At 52.6% G+C, this 23,780-nt stretch overlaps 1 protein-coding gene across 7 annotated transcripts in view; it reads right to left on the bottom strand.

Moving 5' to 3' along the window:
• The window catches only part of LOC119453786 (uncharacterized), a 139,964-nt gene that overhangs the window by 54,313 nt on the left and 61,871 nt on the right, over positions 1 to 23,780 (bottom strand). For 6 of the 7 annotated variants that reach the window (XM_049668512.1, XM_037715841.2, XM_049668509.1 and 3 more), the window contains one exon: positions 9,133 to 9,279. The exons of the other annotated variant lie outside the window; for it this stretch is intronic. In XM_049668512.1, the coding sequence (XP_049524469.1) occupies positions 9,133 to 9,279 (147 nt within the window). The remainder of the gene's footprint in view (positions 1 to 9,132; positions 9,280 to 23,780) is intronic. 7 annotated transcript variants of the gene reach the window in all.

Below are 23,780 nucleotides of genomic sequence, written 5' to 3'. Positions count from 1 at the left end.
TGTCCCTGCACTGGATCCCCGCCCACGTAGGGATCCCGGGCAACGAGGCAGCCGACACCCTGGCGAAGGACGCCCACCACATCACTGTGCCCCTCAGTCGGGCCGTGACGGAGGGCGACTTCACAGGACTGAGGCTGCGGCGACACCTGGCGACCCACCACCCAGACAAACGGGTGGCACTGGGATGCCCCCCACGACCACTCCCCCAGCGAGGCTTGGCTCGCAGGGAGACCTCGCTCCTTCTCCGGCTCCGCATCGGCTGCAGCTGGACGGCAGCACGCAGCTACCGACTGGGACGAGCGACGTCCCCGGCCTGCAGCTCCTGCGGGGAGCCGGAGACGATCGAACATCTCCTGCTGGCCTGCCCGGCGTACCTCCAGCAGCGGGGCCCACTCCTGCAGGAGTTCCGCCGCCTGGGCCTCCCCTGTGGCAAGGAGGAAGATCTCCTCTTCCCCGGCCGACACCACCTTTCTGCACTTCGAGGCGTCGTGGAGTTCCTTGACTCGTCAGGGCTCTCCGCACGCCTCTAAGGACATTTCTACAAGCGGGAAGGCCTCACGGCCTCCCACTCCACCCCGGGCTTGACCGGCCTGGCACAACACCCCTGCAGACTCTGCAGCACACCAAGGCCTTCCATCTCGGCCTGATACGTGCCGCCTATGCCTGCCGGTTTTGCTTCGCCCAGCCGTGGCGTCTCCACTCTATCCCTTCTTTCGCTCCCACTTACCCCTCCCCGTTGGCGCTGAGCCGTGCTCCCTCAAGGGCTGCAGAAGATAGCGCCAACCTTTCCCTTTCCCTCAAGAACCACTTACCTGCCGCCGCCGACCGCCCCACCTTGCCCGGAGAGCAGGGACGACGGCGACGCCATCTCCCGGCGCCCGGGGGACTCAGCCGCCTCCTCGTCACCGCCCGCGGCAAGAGATGGCGCCCCCGCCGATCCGCCGCCTGCGCCGGCTCTCCTGCTTCCCTCGAGCACCAGCGCCGCCCCTCGGACGCCCGGCGAGTCGTCCGCTGCCTCCTTCGCGCTCTCCCCGAGGGAGGGCGCGCGCATCAACACGGTCGCTCCTCCGGCTGCCGGCGAGGCTGGCGCGAGCCCTGCTGCGTCGTCTGCTACGGCGGACGCTCGTGACGCGCCCGAGTCTGTGCCGTTGGGGCTCGCGCACGATCCCCGAGCAGACACAGCCCCAGCCGGTCCGATGCAGCACGGCCTCGCCCACCCAGCGGCGAGGTTCCTAAAGGATCCCCCCCACCCCACTCTACCGAGGCAGGAGGGGAAAAACAAGAAGAAGAAGCAGAAGAAGGCGGGGAAAAGCTCTGCACCCAAACAGGCTTCCCCCCCTGCTGCCCCTCCTGCCCCGAGGCCCACTCTGGCGGGCTCCGGCACACCCACAGCCAAGACTGCTGCACAGGAGGCCCCATCCACCCATGCACCACCAGCTGAGGGCTTCCAGCTGGTGCTGTCCAAGGCCGATCGCCGCCGCGCAAGGGCACCAGTGAGTGCTGCCATCCCGGTGGACCCCGCCGTCATTGGCACGGCCCTCTTCCGCCCATCTGTGGTGGGTGGCACCTTCAGAGGAGCACCACGCCTCTCTCTTGCGGCGGTGCTCTCAGCGCGGCCAGGTGTTGCCGCTGTGAGAGTCAATCACAGGCGCAACATCGTGGCCGCCGACGCCACCACCCAGAGGTGCTTAGAGGAGCTGATGGCCACCACGGAGCTCCGGGGAATACCGGTGACTGCCCGGCAGCCTGCCCAGCGAGGCAGGAGCACTGGTTTTGTCCACGGCGCCGACGGCATCCCCGCAGACGCGGACCTGCTGGGGGCCATCGAGTCGGGAGTCCCAGTGCTGGCTGCTACCGGGGAGGCCGACACCATCACCATCCGGTTCGCGGGGCTGGTCCCCCCTAAGCATGTGAGCCTCTACAAGCTCCGGTTCAGGGTGCGGCCGTCCAGACCGCGTCCACTGCAGTGCCAGCAGTGTGGCCGCTTTGGGCACGTGGCTGCCTCCTGCGACTCGCCATCCAGCTGCCGTCATTGTGGGAGGTCTCACGAGCAGGGTGACAGCTGCCCCAACGCGGCCCACTGCCGCAACTGCGGTGGCCACCACCCCGCAAATACTCCTGCCTGCCCCAGGTGGCAGGAGGAACGCAGGGTGGCCACCATCTTGGCAACTGCCCCTGCTCCCCTCTCCCGCCGGGCAGTCCGCGCTGGTGTCCGGGAGGAGAACCTGCAGGCCAAGGCCACCTCAACGCCTGTGCAGGGCCTGTCTTATGCACAGGCACTGGCCGGCCTCCCACAGGCGCCCCAGCAGAAGGCAGCGCCCCCCGGACGGCACCCCACACCGGCCCCACGGAAGCAGCGACGCCAGCCGCCTGCCACCCCTGGGAGCGAGCCCACCACAGCACCAGCATCACTGGCAATGCCTGGCCCGGACCCTCGGGACCAGATCATTGCCAGCCTGCAGCTCGCCCTGAAGGCCATCGGGGAGATGCTGCCTGCCGAGAGCCCCCTCCGAGCCATCTGCCTGCAGGCAGTGGCAGTCCCGACCACAGTCAACCAGCATGGCTGATCCCTCACCAGCCACAGCTGGGAAATGCCGTCGCCGCCCGAGTGTTCTCCAATGGAACACCAACTCACTGCGGCGGCGGCATGCAGAGCTGTGCGCGCACCTCCTGCGGTGTGATTTCGACGTCCTCGCACTGCAGGAGGTGTACACTGTGGCCGAGGACCTGCGGCTGCCGGGATACACGGGCTACTCTGGCGCCACCACCTGCTCGACGCAGAGCTGCACGGACGCTCCCTGCCTGGAGGGTGCCCACAAGAAGGGGAAGCCGAGGACTGCCATCTACGTCCGCAGCAGCCTGGCCCACTCGGTGACCCCAGTCTCGGACGTCGTAGGCGGCGCCATGGAGTGCTGTGCTGTCACGGTACGCCTTGACAGACTGGACACGACCGTGGCGAGCGTCTACGTTCGTCCTGGACAACAGTGGGACCCCTCCAGCCTGGTGCGGCTTGCAGCACGCCTCGGCGGACATGCAGTCCTGTGCGGTGACTTCAACGCCCACCACACCGACTGGGGCAGCCGCAGGTGCACCCGCCGAGGCAGGGACCTCTGCAACGCCATCAGCCGAGCAGGCCTGGTGGTACTCAACAAAGGAGGACCCACGTACGTCCGCCGTGGGGTGAGCACAGCCATCGACCTCTCCCTTACCACCGAGCAGCGCTCCTATGACTGGGCTACAACTCCCGACACTTAGGGATCTGATCACTTCCCCATCTTGATCACCCCCGGGTGTGGGAGAAGGCCGAGGTCACGAACATACCACGTCACAGACTGGTCCCTGTTCAGGAAGCGCTGCAGTGAGTTGGAAGATGGCTGTGACCTCCTGAGTGTCATCATGGAGTGCGCCCAGGCAGCCACAGTCCAGTGCTCTGCTCTGCCCGATACTCCTGCCCCGGATCTGCTCCTGCTCAACCTCCGTGCGTCCAGGCGACGCGTGGAGCGCCGAGCAATCCGGACGGGCAATGCAGAGCACTGGACCGAATACAGGAGAGCGGATGCCCGCTGCAGACGACAGGCCAGGCGCAGAAGGAGCCAGAGCTGGGGGAGCCTCTGCGCCACCATCGAGAACCGCTCCAAGGGCCCCCTGGCCTGGCGTCTCCTAAAGTCCCTGACCGGCAGGAAGGTCAACCGCCACCCCATCCTCGCGGTGGCTATCTCGCTGGGCATCAGCGAGGCGGCCCTGGCGGAGTTGCTAGCGGACCACTTCGCCCCCCCCGGCTGCCCTCGCTGCGGCCATCCTGCCGGTCGGACTTCCCCCTGCCAACCCGCCTACCTGCCTGCTGGAGCTGCATCCGGAGTGGGCAACCAGCCAGATCGCGGCCATCTGCCAGGACCCACTGACTCTCCACGAGCTGCAGACGGCCCTGAGGAGGGGCAAGCGTCGCAGTGCACCGGGAGCAGACGGAGTGACACTCCAGATGCTCGGCAACCTGGCCACCAGTGAACAACGACGCCTGCTCGACTGCTACAACAACATCTGGTGGTCAGGACAGGTGCCGGAGGCCTGGCGCACAGCCATCGTGGCCCCCATTCTGAAGAGCAATAAGCCGGATAACGAGCTGTCCTCATACCGACCGGTCTCTCTCACCTCCGCTGCCTGCAAGGTGATGGAGGCCATTGCTCTGGCACGGCTCGAATGGGTGGCCCGCGCCTGCGGGTTCCTCGCGGACCAGCAGACAGGCTTCCGGCGCCGAAGGTGCACTGCGGACTCCATCGCAGACGTCGTCTCCACCCTGGAGGACGCCAGGGCCAGCGGAGACCTCGCCATGCTCCTCCTCATCGACGTCAAGGGGGCGTTCGATGGCCTCCCACATGCGGTCGTCCAGCAGGCTCTGGACCTCCTGGGCATTGGCGGCAACCTGCGGCGGTTCCTGTCATCGTTCCTGAACGACCGCACCCTCAGGGTCCGCGTGGGCCATGCAAGGAGCACTCCCCGTCCGGTCGCAGCAGGCGTACCACAAGGGTCAGTGGTGAGCCCGTTTCTCTTCAACCTCGCCCTGGCCCGGTTGCCTGCTGCACTGCCGACCGACCCTCACTACAAGGTGGAGTGCTCCATCTACGCGGATGACATCGCCCTGTGGGTGCGGGGACCGCCGCAGTCAAGCCGCCACGTGTGCCTGGCCCTCCAGAGAGCCCTGGACACCACGGCCGCCTACCTGGGAAGCCTACCTACCTCCGAGTGCCGACTTTTTTATTCACGAGCACAACTGGGACAGGCCAGGGACTTTTCGATGGTTGTATGATGTCGTCGCTGAGCATGTCTTCAACTTGTGTTCGGATCGCTTCGCGCTCGTGGGAAGACACATGGCAAGGTGACTGTCACGTTGGTCGGGTGCCATCTTTGGTAATTATCCGATGCTTTGCAATGGGCGTCTGACGTAGCTTCGAAGTCGACGAAAAGCAATCGCTGTAGCGGCACAGCAAAGCCTTTAGCTTTTCCTGTTTTTCTTGTAGCCTCTTCAAGGTGCACTGAATTACGTGCTCCAGCAGCCCAAATCATTGGGCCATTTTTGCTGATTCGAAAGCAGCTCTACAAACTATGCAGTTTTCCCTACAACAAGCGTTACACGAGCAGCTAATTCGCGAAATTAGGCACGCTAATCATCACGCGCTCCAAGCAGGACACGACATTGTATTTCAATGGTTGCCGAGCCACTGCGGAATTGTCGGCAACGACAGCGCAAATGAAGCAGCACGCTCGGCTCATTACAAACATCAGCTGGTTCCTATACCACTCTCAAAAACGGATGCTGCGCGGCAATTTCAATCAATTGCTCGCCACATCATACTTCTGCGATGGAATTCACCGGGTTTCGCCAACTCATGTTTGCACTCTCTTGAACCTAACTTGCGACTTCGCCTACCTCCTGGACTCTCCCGTCGTGAAACAACTTTACTGTGTCACATATGGTTGGGTGTCGGATTCATCAACTCCTATTCGTTCCTAATAGGGATGACCAACAGTGCGGCGTGCAATTTTTGCGGGTGGGACGAGACTCTCGAGGACCTTCTGTGTCACTGTTCATCTTTTGACACAAAGCGACGTATTCTCCAAGCTAAACTCAACCTATTAGATAACAGAACGCTCTCGGAATAAAAGATTCTTGGGCCATGGCCTATGCATTCTTGCATGCAAAAGGCCACAAAAGCCCTTCTTTAGTTCCTGAATAGTACTGGATTGTACGAACGCTTGTGACAGCATAGATTCTTCTGTGACTGTCTCTGCGAATGACTGACTACAATTTTTTTTCTGTTCTCCCCTTATCTATTCTTCTCATTTCCCCCTCCCCATGTGTAGAGTAGCCAACCGGGCACGTCCTTGGTTAACCTCCCTACCTTTCCCTCTTCGTATCTGTATCTCTCTCTTGCGGTAGCGCAGGGTTCACGTCGAAGAAGTCAGCAGGCTTGGAGGCGTCATCCGGTTCACGCTGAAAGTCGACGACGGCGATCACGTCACTTGCTTCCTGAATTTCATCGAGGAGCGCAATAGAAGCGCCCTTGTTTAGGTGCTGATATTCCCTGGTGAAATTCGTGATGAGAACGTGGGATTTACCGTGCCTCAAGCGCACGATACTTCTTGCGACGGAGACACCACGCTCCAGAAGCAAGCTCTGGTCGTTCTCCACGATAGCGTCGGTGTCAGGAGCCGCGTCTTGAGAGTAGACGGCGATCATCAGGCTTGCACGGGGGAGGCAGGGTGACGTGGTCATCGGCAATCCTCAGACAACTACGTTGTTGTTGTTAGCACTTGGTTTAGGTGGCACTACACGATTGGCGGAGAAACTGATCAACTTGGCCTGCAAATCAATAATAGCACGGTTCTCGGTCAAAAATTCTATGCCTAGGAAAACGTCGCGCGAGAAGTTGGGCAGTATGACGAACGCAGCAGGGTACGTGGTGCACGGTTTGTGGTGATGCGCGACGTACAGGTTCCACTAGGCGTGACGAGATGGCCTCCTGCTGTGCGTATGCGTGGACCGTCCCAAGTTGTCGTAACTTTTTTAGTTTCGACGCAAATGATCCGCTCATCACTGAATAGTCGGCTTCCATGTCGATTAGTTCGACTACGTCAAGACCGTCGACGGATAGCTGTATATTAGAAGTAGTCGTTTTCGAGTTTCGGGTGCGTCGGGGCGTCGTATCACGGCTGGTTCGTGTTGATGGTCGGTGGCTAAGCGTCGTCATTGTCATGGTCTTGTTAATTGCTGGATTGGTTTCGTCGGGTAGGCGCCGCGTCGTGTGGCTGTCGTCGTCTTAGGGGGGGGGGGGGGGGGTCATTTCAGGATTATATCGGAGCGTCGGGCTCTGGGCGCGTCTTGAATTTTGATCTTTGGTGTGCTGGTGCGTCGTGGGAGGGTTTTCGTTTTTTCGCCGTGGTGCAACTTGACCTCCGGAAGCTGCTGCTTTTAGTTTCCCCTTCGTGGGCTGGGGGACCTTCCACATGCGAAGTCAGTGTTGTTGTGGCGGCTCGCTGATCCATATGGATGGGGCGACGGCAAACGGTTGAAGCGTGCTGGTCCACGGCTGGTGTGAGACAGGTACTTGTCGATCTCGGTCGGTCGTTGGCCGGACAAGGGGCGCGTTGCGTCGACGGAGAAACCTCGCAGGCCGAGTTGTTTGTAGGGAAGCGATGGTATATGTGGCCGCCTTCGCCGCAGTGGTAACACAGCGGACGGCGGTCGGGGGTTCGCCACACGTCGGTCTTCCTTGGTGTTGGGCGTTGCACCATAGGTGGGCGGGCGGGAGTCGAATAACGGTAGTACGAAGGCTCCTGACGGCGAGGTACGGGCGGGCGAGGGAGCGAACAGCAGCAGTGTAGGCCATAGCCTGCGGCTCACGGGGTGGTTCCGGCAGCGTATAAGTCCCCAGTGCTTGTTGCACCGTTTCGTGGATCCCGTCGTGTAGTTAAGCGACTTGGGGTTGTGGCATCGTTGGGAAAATTTCCGCAGCTCCTCTCTTACTATTGCGCGGAAGGTCTCGTGTAGTGTATCCGTCGGAATCCGCATCGCGTCAACGTTGTTCGCATTGGCCGTACCAACAGGGGGGCGGTTATACAGGTTAGCACGCACTTCGACGGCCTTCTCATTCGTGGTGGCCTCGGACACAAATTCGGCGATGGTTTTGGGCAGATTACGGACAAGCCCAGAAAACAGTTCTTCTTTCACGCTACGCATTAAGAAGCGTAACTTGTTTTCTTCCGCCATTGCGGGGTCATCTCGTCTGAAGAGCCAACTCTTCGATGAACACAACAACACCTTCGTTACCTACGTTAGGGTGTTGCATGCACGTCTGCAGCAAGACCTCGGCCCGCTCCTACCGCACAACCGTGGTGAAGGGCGTTAAAGGTTGTGTCCTAAATTCCTCCCAAGACTCTAGGGAACTCTGATAATTTTTAAACCAGGTCCTAGCGGACTGTTCAAGGTAGAACAAGACTCGCCTCATTGTCTTCTCATCGTCCCAGCGGTTAAACAGCCTGACTCGTTGGACTTGCTCCAACCAATCTTCGGGATCCTCCGAGGGTGAGCCATGAAATGTTGGAGCCTCCCTGGGTTTCTGAAGAACTACTGGAGGATTGGTATCGTTGGTCATGGTGGCAGCGTTGTTCACTTTCAGTTTCTCTGGAAGCAGTCCACATTCCGCCTGAAGACGTTTCTGTCGGCGGCTGGGACGAGTTGGGCTCGCCTGGCAACTTGCCGGGGTTTAGGGTTCATGTATCCCGGACCTCTACCAGACGTCACGGAGCCGAGGACGATGCAGGGTTCTTTCAGTAAACAAGGTTTATTGTGCCGAACGTTTCTTCCGCGAAATTCAAAGAAAATATAAGCGGTGAAGGAGCAGACAACAGAGCGACGTGCGCAGGCGCCCGGCGGGTTCCTTCTACTGGCCGCCGTCCCGAGCGGAAGCGTCCCTTTCCCACTATCCGCTGCGTTCGAGTGTCTGAGACGCCGCCAGCGTTCGCCGAGAAGCGAGTCAGTGTCTCACCCCGCAGCGTACCAGTGACGACAGGGCAAAACATTTCAACTACCAAACCAGACAACCGGGCGCGGCCAGACGCTGACCACAAAACACATATAAGAAAACAATTCAGAAGGCATTGTTCGCCGGCAATATGCTCTTTTAAAAAAGAAAAATTATGACAAATTGTGGGACCTAAAAAATTAAATTAAGGGGTTTTACGTTCCAAAACCTCGATCTGATTATGAGGCACGCCGTAGTGGGGGATTCCAGAAATTTGGACCACCTGAGGTTCTTTAACGTGCACCTAAATCTAAGTACGCGGGTGTTTTCGCATTTCGCCCCCACCGAAATGCGGCCGCCGTGGCCGGGATTCGATCCCGCGACCTCGTGCTTAGCAACCCAACACCATAGCCACTGAACAACCATGGCATTGTGGGACCTAAATTTTCAATGTTGGCTTCTAAGACAGCCTCAGCCGCAGGCCTAACTATGAAGCAAATAAATGTTTATTAATTTCTTTAGGAAAGAAATAGTTGTGGCCTAGACGTATCCTTCTGTCGTCATTCAAAGGTAAATAAACTGCAACTATGGTACATAATAATAGGCTACTTACCACTGGGTCTTTCTCGTAATAGGATAAGTTGTGGCGATATCCAGTAGCTTCAGTATAAAAAATGAGTTGAGATCGAACACAAATCGGATAATTAGGTTGAGAGTACATTCCACGGGCTAAGATAAGCCTCTTTTTTCCTCCGATCAACTGCATCCAAGGTGAAAACATGTCAGGCAAACAGAAGTTCGACATGGTCCCTCCAAATCTGCATCATAATTAATCATAATCAGCCTATATTCATGTCCACTGCCGCCCGAAGGCCTCTCCGTGTGATTTCCAGTTACCCCTGTCTTGCGCTGGCTGATTCCAACTTGCGCCTGCAAATTTCCTAACTTCGCCCCACACAGTTTTTTGCCGTCCTCGACTGCACTTCCCTTCTCTTGGTATTCATTCTGTAACTCTAATGGTCCACCGGTTATCCATCCAACGCATTACATGGCCTGCCAAGCTCCACTTTCGGCTATCGGCTATCCCCGTTTGTTTTATCGGTTATCCCCGTTTGTTCTCTGATCAACACCGCTCTCTCCCTGTCTCTTAACATTAGGCCTAACATTTTTCGTTCCATCGCTCTTTGTGCGCACCTTTACTTGTTCTGGAGCTTCTGTGTTAACATCCAAGTTGCTGCCCCATATGTTAACACAAGTAGAATACAATGATCGTAGTTTTCTTTTCGACGACAGAGGTAAGCTCCCACTCAGGACTTGGAAATGCCTGCCGTATGCACCCTAATCCAATTTTCATCATCATCATCATCATCATCATCAGCCTATATTTTATGTCCACTGCAGGACGAAGGCCTCTCCCTGCGATCATGTGCTAAAGAAGAACACACCTGATACAGGTCACTCCCAGAAATGCAGGACATCAAGCGCGAAATCACTCGTTGCCTCTCTCAGTGGGCGCCCACTCAACATGGGTCAATTCAAGAGACACCGCCATTAAAAAACTGAAGCTCTTTTATAAATTTAGTTATCAATTAGGATTTGATTGATATATCAAGACGAGTCACCTGGGAACGACTTCGGGAAATTTGAGCTTTGTGGCTAGAAAAATTTCTATTTCTGATCATTTTTAGCTGCTTCACCCTTTTAGCTACTACACCCGTGAAATTCTAAAAAATAATAACGTAGTGGCGATCTAGCCGGAAATTCGAGAGAAATACGCAACCGTTGCATCACATTTTTTGATGTCCCGGATCCAAGATTTGGAACAGCGTTCACCAGAATCAAAAATGTTGCTCTAGCACTCGCTCGAGACAAATCCTGTCTCGCCTATGAGCGAAGTTGAACTGACGGTTGCATATATATATATATATATATATATATATATACTGTCACGGGACCGTTAGCCAAGCGCGCGCACGAGGACGCAGCGACAGGAAGACGATGAAGGCGCGCCTCGGCTCGTGTATGGATTTCGCCATATTGCCTACTATACGCACGACTATATAGACTCCTGTAAATACATAATTACCTCTCACTTTCCTTGTTACATTTTGGTGGAAGTGCGGGGTAACGCCACGACAACACGGAACTCAGCAGTGGACACCTCGTGCGACCGAAAGCAATGGCGACGCAGACTGGACTACTGGATATTCAACGTGAGTCATCTGCAGTTGCCTCGCCATCGGCAACACCATCGGTCATCTTAGCGCAAGTTCGTGAACCCGGTACATTTACCGGAACTGGCCATGTCGATGTAGACGACTGGTTGAACTGGTACGAACGCATTAGTGCCTCCAATAGCTGGGACCCGACGTTGATGCTGGCAAACCTTGTATTCTACCTCCAAGGCACAGCTCACGTGTGGTACGACACGCACGAAGCGAAACTCACAAGCTGGGACCTTTGCAAGCAGAAGTTTCGGAATCTTTTTGGTCAGCCAGATGGTCGTCAGCGCGCCGCAAAACAAAAACTCGCCTCTCGAATGCAGACCACTACCGAATCCTACATCGCACACATTCAGGATATGTTGGCCCTTTGTCGCAAGATCGATCACACGATGTCGGAATCAGACCAATTTGGCCACATATTGAAAGTAATCGTTGACGCATTCGACGCGAGATAGAGGCCGCTTCACCTACTGCTTTTCATAGCCGCAACCACGAACCTGGACCAAGCATTGTGCTAATTCATGCGCTTTTGCGCCAGGAGCTGGACACGCTGTTGCTGGGCCTGGTGCGGCCATGAAGCCGTCGCCCATTCGACCCCGGGAGCCCACTTATCACCGATGTCGTGACCCAGCAGTGTGGCGTACACACTATGACAGGCCGATCTGCTTCAACTGGAGAGGGATTGGCCATATTACTCGCCACTGCAGCAATCCGACGTATCCACCATATCGGTCCTTCCTGCCCCACAGCCGCCAGGATTCCAGATACCCGACATTTGGGGAGGGGTCTCAAGTGCATCATAATCACTCAACCTTGACCGCACGAAGTTCCATCCGTTCCCCGTCGCCACGTAATCGTCGGTCACGCTCCGCACTTCTTCGTCGGTCCCCATCGCCCAATTCCGCTGGACCCTTCTCGGAAAACTAAAAGATGCATCGCCCGGAGGTGCCGCTGCATCGCCTGCCCGACCTGAGAATCCTGTTTTGACCGTGACACAGCTGGAAACATCTTGGACGTTGAAGTAGACGGTGTGAAAGTGTCGGCGCTAATTGACACAGGTGCACATTTATCATTAATGAGTTCGCACCTTCATAAGTGTCTCGGCAAAGTCCTCACACCCACTACTTCAATTGCCATACGAGTCACTGATGGCAGTACGCCTCCCGTCGTTCGAATGTGCACCGCCCACGTGAGCATCGCTGGACACAATGCCACAGTTCTGTTCGCCATCCTGGACCAGTGCCCTTACGAACTAATCCTTGGCAATGATTTCCTGTCGTCCCACTCAGCCCTCATCGATTGTGCCACCGGTCTACTACCGGTGGAACTCTGTCTGCCCGAAGAGGCTGCCGATGACCCACTCGCGCACTTGTGCTCTGTCGAATTTGTTCGGCTGATACCCAAAGCCTCTACTACGTGCTATCACCGACGCTAGACGTGATCCCGACGCGCAACGTAGCCCTACCGCATGCAGTTGTGACGGTTGCTGACAACCGCACGTACGTTCCGCTTCTCAACTTCAGCACCATTGTCCAAATCTTGCTGCAAGGCATCAGATTGGAGAGTGTATCTGCCCTTAAAGAACACGCCCAGTTTTCTATTGATCCTGATACCGCCTTACCGTCTTCTTTCCCCAAGAAACAGTCCAAGATACCCGACAACATCGATGAAATTTGTTTATTTTTTTCATACGGCAGACCAAGAATTGGTCCATGCAGGGCAGGTACAAGCGGTAGGATAAAAGTGCAAACTCAAAAGATAATATAGGAAAACATTACGCAAAATGGAAACATAACACGAAATAATAGTACGTAGCATGAGAAAAAAATACCGCAAATGGAAATGCCAAAGAACAGTACGTATCAAGGCTCTAAGTTAGACGGTTCCATTCTAATACAGTACGCGGAAAAAAGGAAAACTGAAACGTGCTCATTTTAGCAAAATACGGAATTAAAGAATGTGCTTCATGATGTCGTGTGTGTCTAGTGGACAGATGGCACCTGACCTTTGATAGCACCTGAATGATAGCACCTGGCCTTTCTACGTCCAACTTTCAGGAGCTGGGCTGCTTGCTGGCGTCATACCGGGACGTATTTTGATTTTGACGGCGGGCCGTTGGGCCAAACCTCTAAAGTAGCACACCAGATAAACACTCATGATGCTAGCCCAATTCATCGGCGTCTTTATCGAGTGTCCTCGACTGAACGTCACGTTCATTCCGGAAGAATGTCGACAAGTTGCTCGAAAAGGAAATCATTGAGCGTTGTTGCAGCCCTTGGGCTTCCCCTGTTGTCCTCGTAAAGAAGAACGATAACAATCGGCGTTTCTGCGCCGACTATCGTCACCTAAACAATATCACTAAAAAGGACGTTTATCCATTGCCGCGAATTGACGACCTGCTTGACTGTCTCTACCGAGCTACGTAGCTTTCCTCGATGGACCTCAATTCGGGCTATTGGCAAATTGCAATGGACCAGAATGATCGGGAAAAGACCGCGTTTATAACGCCAGAGGGTCATTATCAATTCAAGGTCATGTCGTTTGGTCTATGCAATGCCCTTGCAAAATTCGAATGCATGATGGACTCCTTTCTTCGAGGCTTGAAATGGTCCACTTGCCTATGCTACCTCGACAATGTCGTCGTGTTTTTTTCTACTTTTTCAAGTCACTTGCAGTGTCTGCCAGTGGTTCTTAATGTGTTCCGGTGAGCTGGCCTGCAGTTGAATTCCTGCAAATGCAACTTTGGTGGCCGTGAAATTACAGTTCTTGGGAACCTTGTAGACGCTGCAGGTATCAGGCCAGACCCCGACAAGGTTCGTGCAGTGGTCGATTTTCCCGTACCACTTTCCATCCATGACTTTCGCAGCTTTATTGGCCTCCGCTTGTATTTTCGTCGTTTCTTGAGCGATTTTGCAACTATCGCCCAGCCACTTACCGAACTTCTTAAGAAAGACGTGCATTTCTCCTGGGCTCCTTCACAAGCTTCACTTTTACCACTCTCATAACCCTACTTACGACACCCTCTATTCTGGCTCACTCTGATGACTCCGCCCATACGGAAATCCGCACCGATGCAAGCGGTTATGGCATAGGCACTGTTTTAGCACAACAGCAGCATGCACACGACCGAGTGATAACTTACGCCGTCTTCTTTCGAGATCCGAGCAGAGCTACTTCATCACCGAGAGAGAATGTCTAGCTCTTGTCTGGGCCGTCGCAAAATTTTGACCCTACCTCTACGGCCGACAGTTCTCTGTTGTCACTGAGCATTATGTTGGCTTTCATCCCTGAAAGATCCAACTGGCCGCCTCGGTCGCTAGGCATTGCGGCTGCGGGGGTACTCCTATTCCTTCATCTACAAGTCTGGTCGATTACATCAGGATGCGGACTATCTATCCCGTCACCCGGTGGACCCACCCGAATGTGACTCCGGCGGCTCTAAAACAGCCTGTGTCATGCAGATCGCGAGCCTCACACGTATTGGAGACGAACAAAGGCGTGATGTCGCACTGCAACAAATTATTGCACGGCTGGAGTCTTCGGCTTCAGAGGCTGACCTCTGCATGTTTTTACTCCGGTACGGAATACTGTACCGTCGCAGTATGTTCCCTGACGGCCCCGAGCTCCTGCTTGTTATTCCGCAACAGCTGCAGCAGACCGTCATTGCTCAGCTGCATGACGTGCAACCTCGGCGTTGCTCGTACATACGACCGCTCGCCCCGCCGATATTACTGGCCCAGCATGTATAGGTCGGTGCGCCAGTACGTCGCTTCGTGCGAGCTATGCCAACACCGAAAAAAGCCCACCATTTCCCCTAGTGGTCACCTTAAACCCCTGGACATCCCGTATGCGCCTTCCTTCCGCGTCGGTGTCGACTTGCTTGGCCCTTTCCCAGTGCCTTACTCAGGGAACAAATGGATTGCCGTCGCAACAGATTACGCCACATGGTACGCGATCACGCGCGCCCTCCCTACAAGCTGTCCAACTGACGTCGCCGAGTTTTTGTTACGTGACGTTATACTTCATCAAGGTGCCCCTAAACAAATTCTTACGGACAGAGGCCCGCAGTTCCTCTCAAAAGTAATCACCCGGACATTCTTACATCGTGCGCAATCCGGCACAAGCTCACAACCGCCTATCATCCCCAGACTAATGGCCTCACAGAACGCCTAAGTCGCACGCTCACGGACATGTCGATGTACGTGTCCGCGGATCACCGCGATTGGGACGTTAACCTTCGATTCGTGACGTTCGGCTACAATTATTCACGCCAAGATGTCACCGGTTTCTCTCCATTTTATTTGCTCTTCGGCCTTGATCCAGTTTTACCCATGGATACCCTGCTGCCTTCTCATATGTCTACCACCACTGAGTATGCCCACGACGTCATTGCTCGAGCTGATCACGCTTGCTGGCCACCGATTAGCCGAATTGCAAGCAAGACAGAAAACTTTACACGATTGGTATCGCCGGCTCAACCTTTTTCCGCCAGGTTCCCTTGATCTCCCTTGGACTCCGACGCGCTGAGTCGAACTCTCAGAAAAATTTATGTTGAACTTAGACAGGACCTTACCGTGCTCTGCGACAAGTCACTGACCTCACCTATGAAATTGCACCCCTCCAAACACAGGCATTGTCGACTCGCCGCCCACAATGTGAAATTGTGCACGTTGTACGGCTCATAGAGTACTGTGTCCGTGCACCTTAGCCGTCGTCTCCTTGTTACTTGCCTCTCGTGTACTTGAATGGCACCGAGTCGGTGCTCCTGCCGCAGGGGGGTTGTGTCACTGGACCATTACCCAAGCACGCGTACGAGGACGCAGCGAAAGAAAGACGAGGAAGGCGCACCATGGCCCGCGTGTTGATTTTGCCATATTGCCTGTTGTACCCGTATATATATATATATAAATATATATATATATATATATATATATATATATATATATATATATACAGGGTGTTTCACCAAACACTTTCAAAAATTCTGCAAGGTTGCCTGTGGCAGATAGCACAATTCCAGTTCATGAGCTGGTCTACTCGAAGAGGCGGACATTACTTGCACAAGAAATGGAAATGCATAATCCAATAATTAACAGAAATTTACTAATTATGTTTTACACTAATTACCGCATGGCCCATATTGCAATTTACAAATTGTAGCCGTGGATTTGGCAAGGCAACAACTTGGAACTAATTGTCTGGATGACACCAGTTTCGAGATATTAATTCCCGAACTTTGCGGAGAAATGCATTGACGTTCAAGTTATAGTTTCTTAACAAAATGTCGTTTTATGCATTCAAGCACAAAATTCACTGGAACGCCAATGCATTTTTCCGCAAAGTTCAGGAATTAATATCTCGAAACTGGTGCCATCCTCAGAATTCATTCCAAGTGAATCCGCCTTCTGTACTCCACGGCTACAATTTGTTAATTGCAATATGGGCCATCAGGTAATTAGTTAAAAACTTAATTAGTGAATTCTGGTTGATTAGTCGAATATGCATTTCAATTTTTTATGCAAATAGTGTCCGCCTCTTCGAGTAGACCAGCTCAATAACTAGAACTGGGATATCTGCCACAGGCAACCTTAAATAAATGTTGAAAGTGTTCGCAGAAACACCCTGTATGTATATATATATATATATATATATATATATATATATATATATATATATATATATAGGCTCCTCTAAATACATACATTACCTCTCCCTTTACTTGTCACAGTATCATCAGCCTATATTTATATCCACTGCAGGATGACGGCCTCTCTCTGCGATCTCCAATTACCCCTCTCTTGCGCTACCTCATTCCAACTTGCGCCTCCTGATGCCAACTTGCGCCTGCAAATTCCTACCTTCATCACCCCACCTAATTTTCTGCCGTCCTCGACTGCACTTCCCTTCTCTTGATATCCATTCTGTAACTCTAATGGTCCACCGGTTATCCATCCTACGCATTACATGGCCTGCCCGGCTCCATTTTTTCCTCTTAGCGTCAATTAGAATATCGGCTGTCCCGCTTTGCTCTCTGATCCACACCGCTCTTTTCCTTTCTCTTAACGTCAGGCCTAACATTGTTCTTTCTATTGTTCTTTGTGCGGTCCTCAACTTTGTTCTCGAGCTGCTTTGTTAACCTCCAAATTTCTACCCCATATGTTAGCGCCAGTAGGATGCAATGATTGTACACTTTTCTTTTCAACGACAGTGGTAAGCTCCCAGTCAGGACTTGGCAATGTCTGCCGCATGCACTTTTTCCCAATTTTGTTGCTCCGTAAGTTTCCTTCTCCGGGTCAGGGTCTCCTCCAAGTAATTGACCTTGATAAACGTACTTCTTTAGAGATTCTAGAGGCTGACAGGTGATCCTGAGTTCTTGTTCCCTGGCCAGGCTACTGAAAATTATCTTTGTCTTCTGCATATTGATCTTAAGCCTCACTCTTACGCTTTCTCGGTTAATGTCCTCAATCATTTGTTGCAATTCGACCCCATTGCTGCCGAATAGGCCAATGTCTTCTGCAAAGCGAAGGCTGCGGAGAGATTCGCCGTTGATTCTAACTCCTAAGCCTTCCCAGTCTAAGAGCTTGAACACTTCTTCTAAGCATGCAGTGAATAGCATTGTATACATTGCTTCTCCTTGCCTGAAACCCTTTCTTGATAGGTGACTTTCTACTTTTCTTGTGGAGAACCAAGGTAGCTGTGGAATCTTTGTAGATATTTGCCAATATATTCACGTATGCCTGCTGCACTCACTGATTACGCAATGCTTCTATGACTGATGGTGTCTCTACTGAATACAATGCTTCTTCATAATCTATGAAAGCCATATAGACAGGTTGATTGCACACCACAGATTTCTCGATTACTTGATTATTGACATGGATATGATCCATCGTAGTCAAGTGTTAGCTTGATTCTATTGGAAATCTTGGTAATGTCGCTGTTCTCATGGTGTCGCCTCACTGCGTCGTCGTCAGATAGTCGCTATCACGAAGGCGTTTGCTTGCCTTCATCGTCATGCCATCCTGGCCGCGCCATCTTCGTCATTGCAACTTCGTCATTGGTTGTCGTTACCCCGCCGTTGTCATACACTCATCACCCCATTGTCCTCACGCGCCATTGTCATGCTAGCGTCGTTATACTGTCGCCATCTTTTAAGAATCGTCAGCTTGGTGCCACGCCATCGTCGTAATACAACCTCTTTCATTCCATCCACGTCATTCTGCGTTTCTTAATCGATCGCCGTCACTTCGTCAGCGTTATACAGTCGTCATCGTGCCGCCATAATCCGGGGCAAGCGACTACCATAGCAAAATGGTTCGACACCGGAGTATGTCACTAATCCGAAACTATGGAACTGTAAGAATGATTACTGCGCGTGTTACCTAAAAGTGACTTTAATAATATGGAGTGTCACTACATTGTTCGAATGCTTATCGCATTACCGTCGAAAGTCATCCTGCGATGATTTTTGATATCGAGGCGGCAAGAGTGTGCATCGGGACTATGTTCAGGAATGCTGTCGGCCGGCGAGGATCTCCAGGCCCGCGTAGTCGACAAGTACACTGGCACGCAGTGCGAGTCCTCAGTTGTTTTTGACAGCAAGGTACCAGCAGCCCACACGTTTTTCCTGATTGAAATCTCCACGAGCACGCCACACATAGGCGTAAGCTTATGTGCGCTGACCTGTTCACAGATAAAAAAAAATTTAGAGCCATTCTGTTACTGTGAAGATGAAAACCAGCGAAGCTGAGACTATGGTGGGTCTGCTGTAGCAAATATTGCCCCTCACGATGAGAATGGCCGTATCGTCGTTGGGCATCACCCAACCGAACATGTCTATCATGAACGTTCCGGTTGAGAAATTCGCGTTGAAACCTGGCCGCCGCACGGGGGAAGTTGGTGCTAACGTTGCCGAGGCGTGCACCACCGTTGTCGGGGTCCTGGAGGGCAAGGCGACCCTGACGTTTGGCCTGAGCATCGCGCACCCGCAAATCAGGGTCTGCGGCTCTTCACTGACGTTTGGCCTCAACATCGCGCTCCCTCAGCTCGTGGTCCGCGACTGTTCGTTTTGCGTGGGCTTCGGAAGCCCTCACGCTAGAAGCGGCACGTCGACGATGGGCTCTTTCCTGATCGCGTTCGCGTCGGCTTTGCTCAAACGCGTTAGAGCACGACTTCCGTTGTTGATCAATGGTTCATACCCCCTCAACCGATCGCTTATAGCCCCGTAAACGTGGTCTCCCCATTACGACGACAAAATAGAAGTGAAATACTACGCTAGAATGATTAGTGGCAGCGCAGTCAGCTGTGGAAACAGACGACGACGACGACGAACGCGGGAGCAGTGGCACGAGCGCGTGCCGAGCACGAGCACGACGGAAAACTTCACTCTCTCCCAGCTCACGCTCTCCCAGCTCGGCAATGTTGCGCATGAAAACCACGCCAACCTAGCGAGCCTTTAACATGATCATCATGAACAGCCCATATTTATGTCCACTGCAGGACGAAGGCCTCTCCCTGCGATCTCCAATTACCCCTGCCTTGCGCTAGCTGATTCCAACTTGCGCCTGCAAATATCTTAGCTTCATCACCCCGGCCAGTTTTCTGCCATCCTCGACTGCGCTTCCGTTCTCTTGGTATCCTTTCCTTTTGGTATCCAGCCTTTGACAGCTTCGCTGTAAAACTGTACGACATTGAACCGTCTTTGTGATTCGCCCAGGCAGACATGGTTTAGCGTTTCTTTGAGAAGTGCAAATTCCAACGTTGTGTTATTATAGGTGGTCCAACCTCAAGTTCCCGACGGCCGCCAGCACCACTCCTTCCCCTAGCGGAGCGCCTCGTCACCATCAGGAGACCGGCACTGTGAGGCGCTCGAGATGGCTAGATGTTTTCAAAATTGCTCCTCGTGTCACCGCAGTTCTGCGACGGGTCGAGGGTCGGGTAGCCGGAGAGCCTTGTTACGTAGCGAACGGCTACAACAGTGACTACAACACCAGGGGCCTGCCGCTGCCTTTCAAGTTATAGATTTTAGTATAAATGCTACGAAAAGGAAAGCAGGCAGGCATGAATAACTGCCGTCCGGAGAATCCAGTAAGTTGGAATGCGAAAGTTTGCCGTTTTCCCTAATGCTTGCTATTATTCGTGGTAGCGTTGTTGCTTCACCTTGCAGCTCAGTCATGACTGTTTACTCGTGACGATGAGAATATCGTTGAAGCTCTATTTCAACGTGCCTTGAGAGACGCATTGTGCGTGGGTCTGCTGTTTTGGGCTTGCGACACGTTGTGCCTTCTCGCATTTCGGTTAAAGTTCTGTAATACCAAGACGCAAGCAGTGGAGCGCTTTAGCTCAAGCTTATGATTAGCTAGCCCATTTGGGAAAACTATGGAGACCGTATGGAGTCACTTCTTCGCTAGTTGTATTGCGAGAGGAGGGCAGCAGCAGTCCAAGTTGTTTCGACTTTCAGTCTTCTTTATAACTAGTTCATGACAGACATTTTCGATCGTGATTAATCTGATCCGGAATAAACCTTGCAATTGCGGTCAATAATGGTCGCTGCAGCGCGGAACAACATTCTGTATCGAGTTGTTTGAGCTCACTCAGCGTGACAGTGCATACGACAGCATACTTTTACGATCTACTGGATTCGGATCATGCAAAATCGTGGTCGAATGTGCCCGCGTAGAAACACTTGAACCGGATCGCATACGGTCACGATCCAAACTAGCTACGTTACAGTGGTATAAACAAGTCATATATTTCTGGATCTTTGGGGCGGGCTACGGCTTGTGCTGCTCTCTGCACAGCGGTCTGCTGAACCCGACGTTGCCTGGTTGCATCCGCGCGCGTAGCGCTACCACTTGCTTCGTCAGCAGCGCTTTGTACCTTGCGAGGAGGCACCATAACCTGTATCGAAGAGCAAACGTGGGTATCGAGACTACGCTGCGCACATGTCACGTACGACCCTGCTAATAATAGTTCGGTGCTAATAAATGTTATTTCTCTCTCTCACATACGACGCTGGTGCTGATGATGACCAATGATGATTCATTGGCATCCACTTTGAAACAGGGAGGTGATAAATAGTCTCCTCGCCTGCTTGATTAAATGAGGTATGGTACACATGTTTTATTTTGATAGCAATTATATGGACACTCCAAGCGGATTTCTGCCGTCGGCGTGCGTCGTCGTCGTCGCCGTCACCGTGAGGTTCCGTGTAAAGTCCAAGGGCGATAAAATTGTCGCGGCACGTCGTATGCTCTATGTGCAAGTTCAAGCGCGCGAGGGACGCGCGCTTTCACGCAGAGTGAACGCACGTCGGAGAGCAAACACGGCCTTTCGCACAACTCCGTCGTGTGAAAGGCGGTGCAATCATGGGAGGGTGAGAGGGAAGCGACGTTTAGCTGCGGCACCAAATGCGTACTTTGTGACCGGGCGCAAGGGTAACTGGCCACTCAATCGCCCACGCGAAAGGAGGACAGGAGGAAGGCAACGCGGGAGAGGAGGAGGGAAGGAGGGAGGGGGTGCGGCTTCTACTCTGCTAGCAGCGGCTTACTTGTACTTTGCGCGGCTCCGGGCTGCCGCGCACACCGTATCTTGAAAGCGATCTCCACACGGCTCGTTGTATGCACTATGCTTTCGCCGCTCAGACGGAACGAACCTTCGCTCCCTGCTTTCAAGCGCGCTTGCTCACGCCAGCATTTAGACAGCGGTTGTCTGCGGTCATGGAGTGCGATCTATTCATGTTTGCTTGTGCGCACTGACACCTTGTTTGTTAATTCAGCTAGTAAGCGAATGTGTCAAAGTTTATGCAGCTGATAAAACTACTATCCTCACTTCGTATAGCTCTCTCTAATTTGCTATCGCAATTGATGCTTCGCCTTTCGTGCGAAACTGCGACTTTTTTCGTTCTAGCGTTTTTGCATACATCTCCTTAATTTTCTTTTTCTTCCTCAGAACTTCTTTACCTACCTTGTACCGCTACCTATTCAATTGCTATTCGGCGTGCCACCTCACACAATATTATGCAACTGCAATGCAAAGTGTGTACGTACCGACGCTGCGCGGCGCGCATCTTACATCACATGACTCCTGGCGGGCTAGGACGCGTGTATAGGGCATGTCCTTATGGCAACTAGCAAGAGCTGGCGTGGCGCAATATATTGACCCAGATGTATACATCCAAGCTCATGCAATCCACTCAGAAGTGTCTAGAATGCTTTGTAATTATTCTTTTTTTTTTCAAAGGCCAATATTGATAATTTTTCGATAGCCATCAATTCAATTTCCTGTTTGAATAATTCCCACACAGCAAAGAGAGGCAAGTCCTAGCGGCATAACAAATGATCTATAACCTCGTTAATACGCTTTAGGAAAAACTCGCGCAAAAGTAGTTGGTTATTAAATTTCAACAACTCCCCGCACATACGCCGTCTTTGGTATCGATGGCTTCCAAAAGATTCTGAGACTAGGCAATAGTCATTAAAGAATGCAGGGTGCACAGTGTAACCATGAATAAGAGGTAGCGCGCTAAGTGAAACGTAAATTCGATCAAGCCTTACATGCAAGGTACCTTGGAAATGCGTGTGGCGACATCCCGCCTTTTTATTTTTTCCCAATGTCTACAAGCTGATAATCACACATCAGGCGTTGCAACTCATCACTACTTGGATCACCGCCTCAGCTTCAATGAAATCTTGCGCGTTACATACACAATTAAAGTCTCCAGAAAGCACCAATGCACGATCAGCGCAGAAATTATGTTCTATTTTTTATTATTTCTGGTGTTTCGTGAGGCCTTCAAAGTAGGGTACCTGCCTGTCACAATGTACGAAGGGCACACTGTCTTCATAGCCAAAAACAATTATGAGACTTAATTGCAAAAAAAAAAAAATGCGCGGATCTCCGCCTATTTCACTACGCAATTTTTACAAAGGTATTGGCTGACCGCTTGCAAGTCGTGGTAAGGTCTGTCGTAGGTGATCATCAAACATGTGGCATCACAGGTCGGTGCATTCAGGCGAATATTCCTGTTGCGAGAATGGTGCTAGTGTGTGTAGCTGAGAGCATGAGCATTGCACAGGTAGCAATGGTACAGCTAGATCCGGCTGAGGTGTTCGACAGGGTGAATCACGCGTCCCTGTTGAGTGTACTAGAGCACATAAATATCGGATCCCAGCTCCTTAGAGGTGTCAGAATATGTTATGCTAATGGCTCAACGAGACTGATAGTGAATGGTTCTCGCTCTGATCCGATTAGGCTTTTATCATCAATAAGACAAGGATGTTCTTTGTCACTGCTTTTGTTCTGCTTGTATTTAGAACCAATTTGTATCAGCATTCTGAAAGAACAGAACATCCAGGCGTTTAAATTGCTGGGAATGAGACTCGGGTTCTTGCATATGCGGAAAACGTGGCCTTCTTTTGTACACTTAAATCTCGTTATAATGAAGTCGAACGGGCACCAAATTTTTTTCGTTATAGCCATTAGTTCGTTATAACCAATGACTAATTAGTATACGTCTAATTATGGTATGCGAGGGTGTACTCATGCACTACACGTAAGTAATCGCAGAGGTTTTAGCTGCCATCGCAGCCGAGTGGCTGTGTCTACAGTAAAGTGCTGATCGAAAAACGGCGGAAAACTGGGATCAAACACAAAAACACAAGGACTGATTTTATTGCGCTCGACGCTAGCCGCGTAGCCTTTGATGTAGATGGCACGAAAAAGCCTGTGGTGCTTCGCTGCTGCATCTTCCTCAAGCGAAGGACGGCCTTCTCAGCAGCAGCTGCTATCTCAAGACCATCTTTGCCGTCTTCGTTCCCACCGAAGTCTCTGGCTTTTCTCTGGAGTTGTGCCCCACTTACGGGCAAATTAGCAGCCCGTGCATCCAAAAACCACTTGAACAGCACCTCTTCCACTGCTTCAAAGGGAAGAGACCGAAGCTTCTTCCGCGTGCCTTTTTCGCCGCGTGCAACAGCACCAGTGATGACTTTCTTGCTGCTGAGAATTGAAGAAAGTGTGCTCGGCGCGATGCCGAAGT

The sequence above is a fragment of the Dermacentor silvarum genome, chromosome 5, assembly GCF_013339745.2.
Source record: "Dermacentor silvarum isolate Dsil-2018 chromosome 5, BIME_Dsil_1.4, whole genome shotgun sequence".
NCBI lineage: Eukaryota > Metazoa > Arthropoda > Arachnida > Ixodida > Ixodidae > Dermacentor > Dermacentor silvarum.
This window is presented reverse-complemented; position numbering and strand designations above follow the sequence as displayed.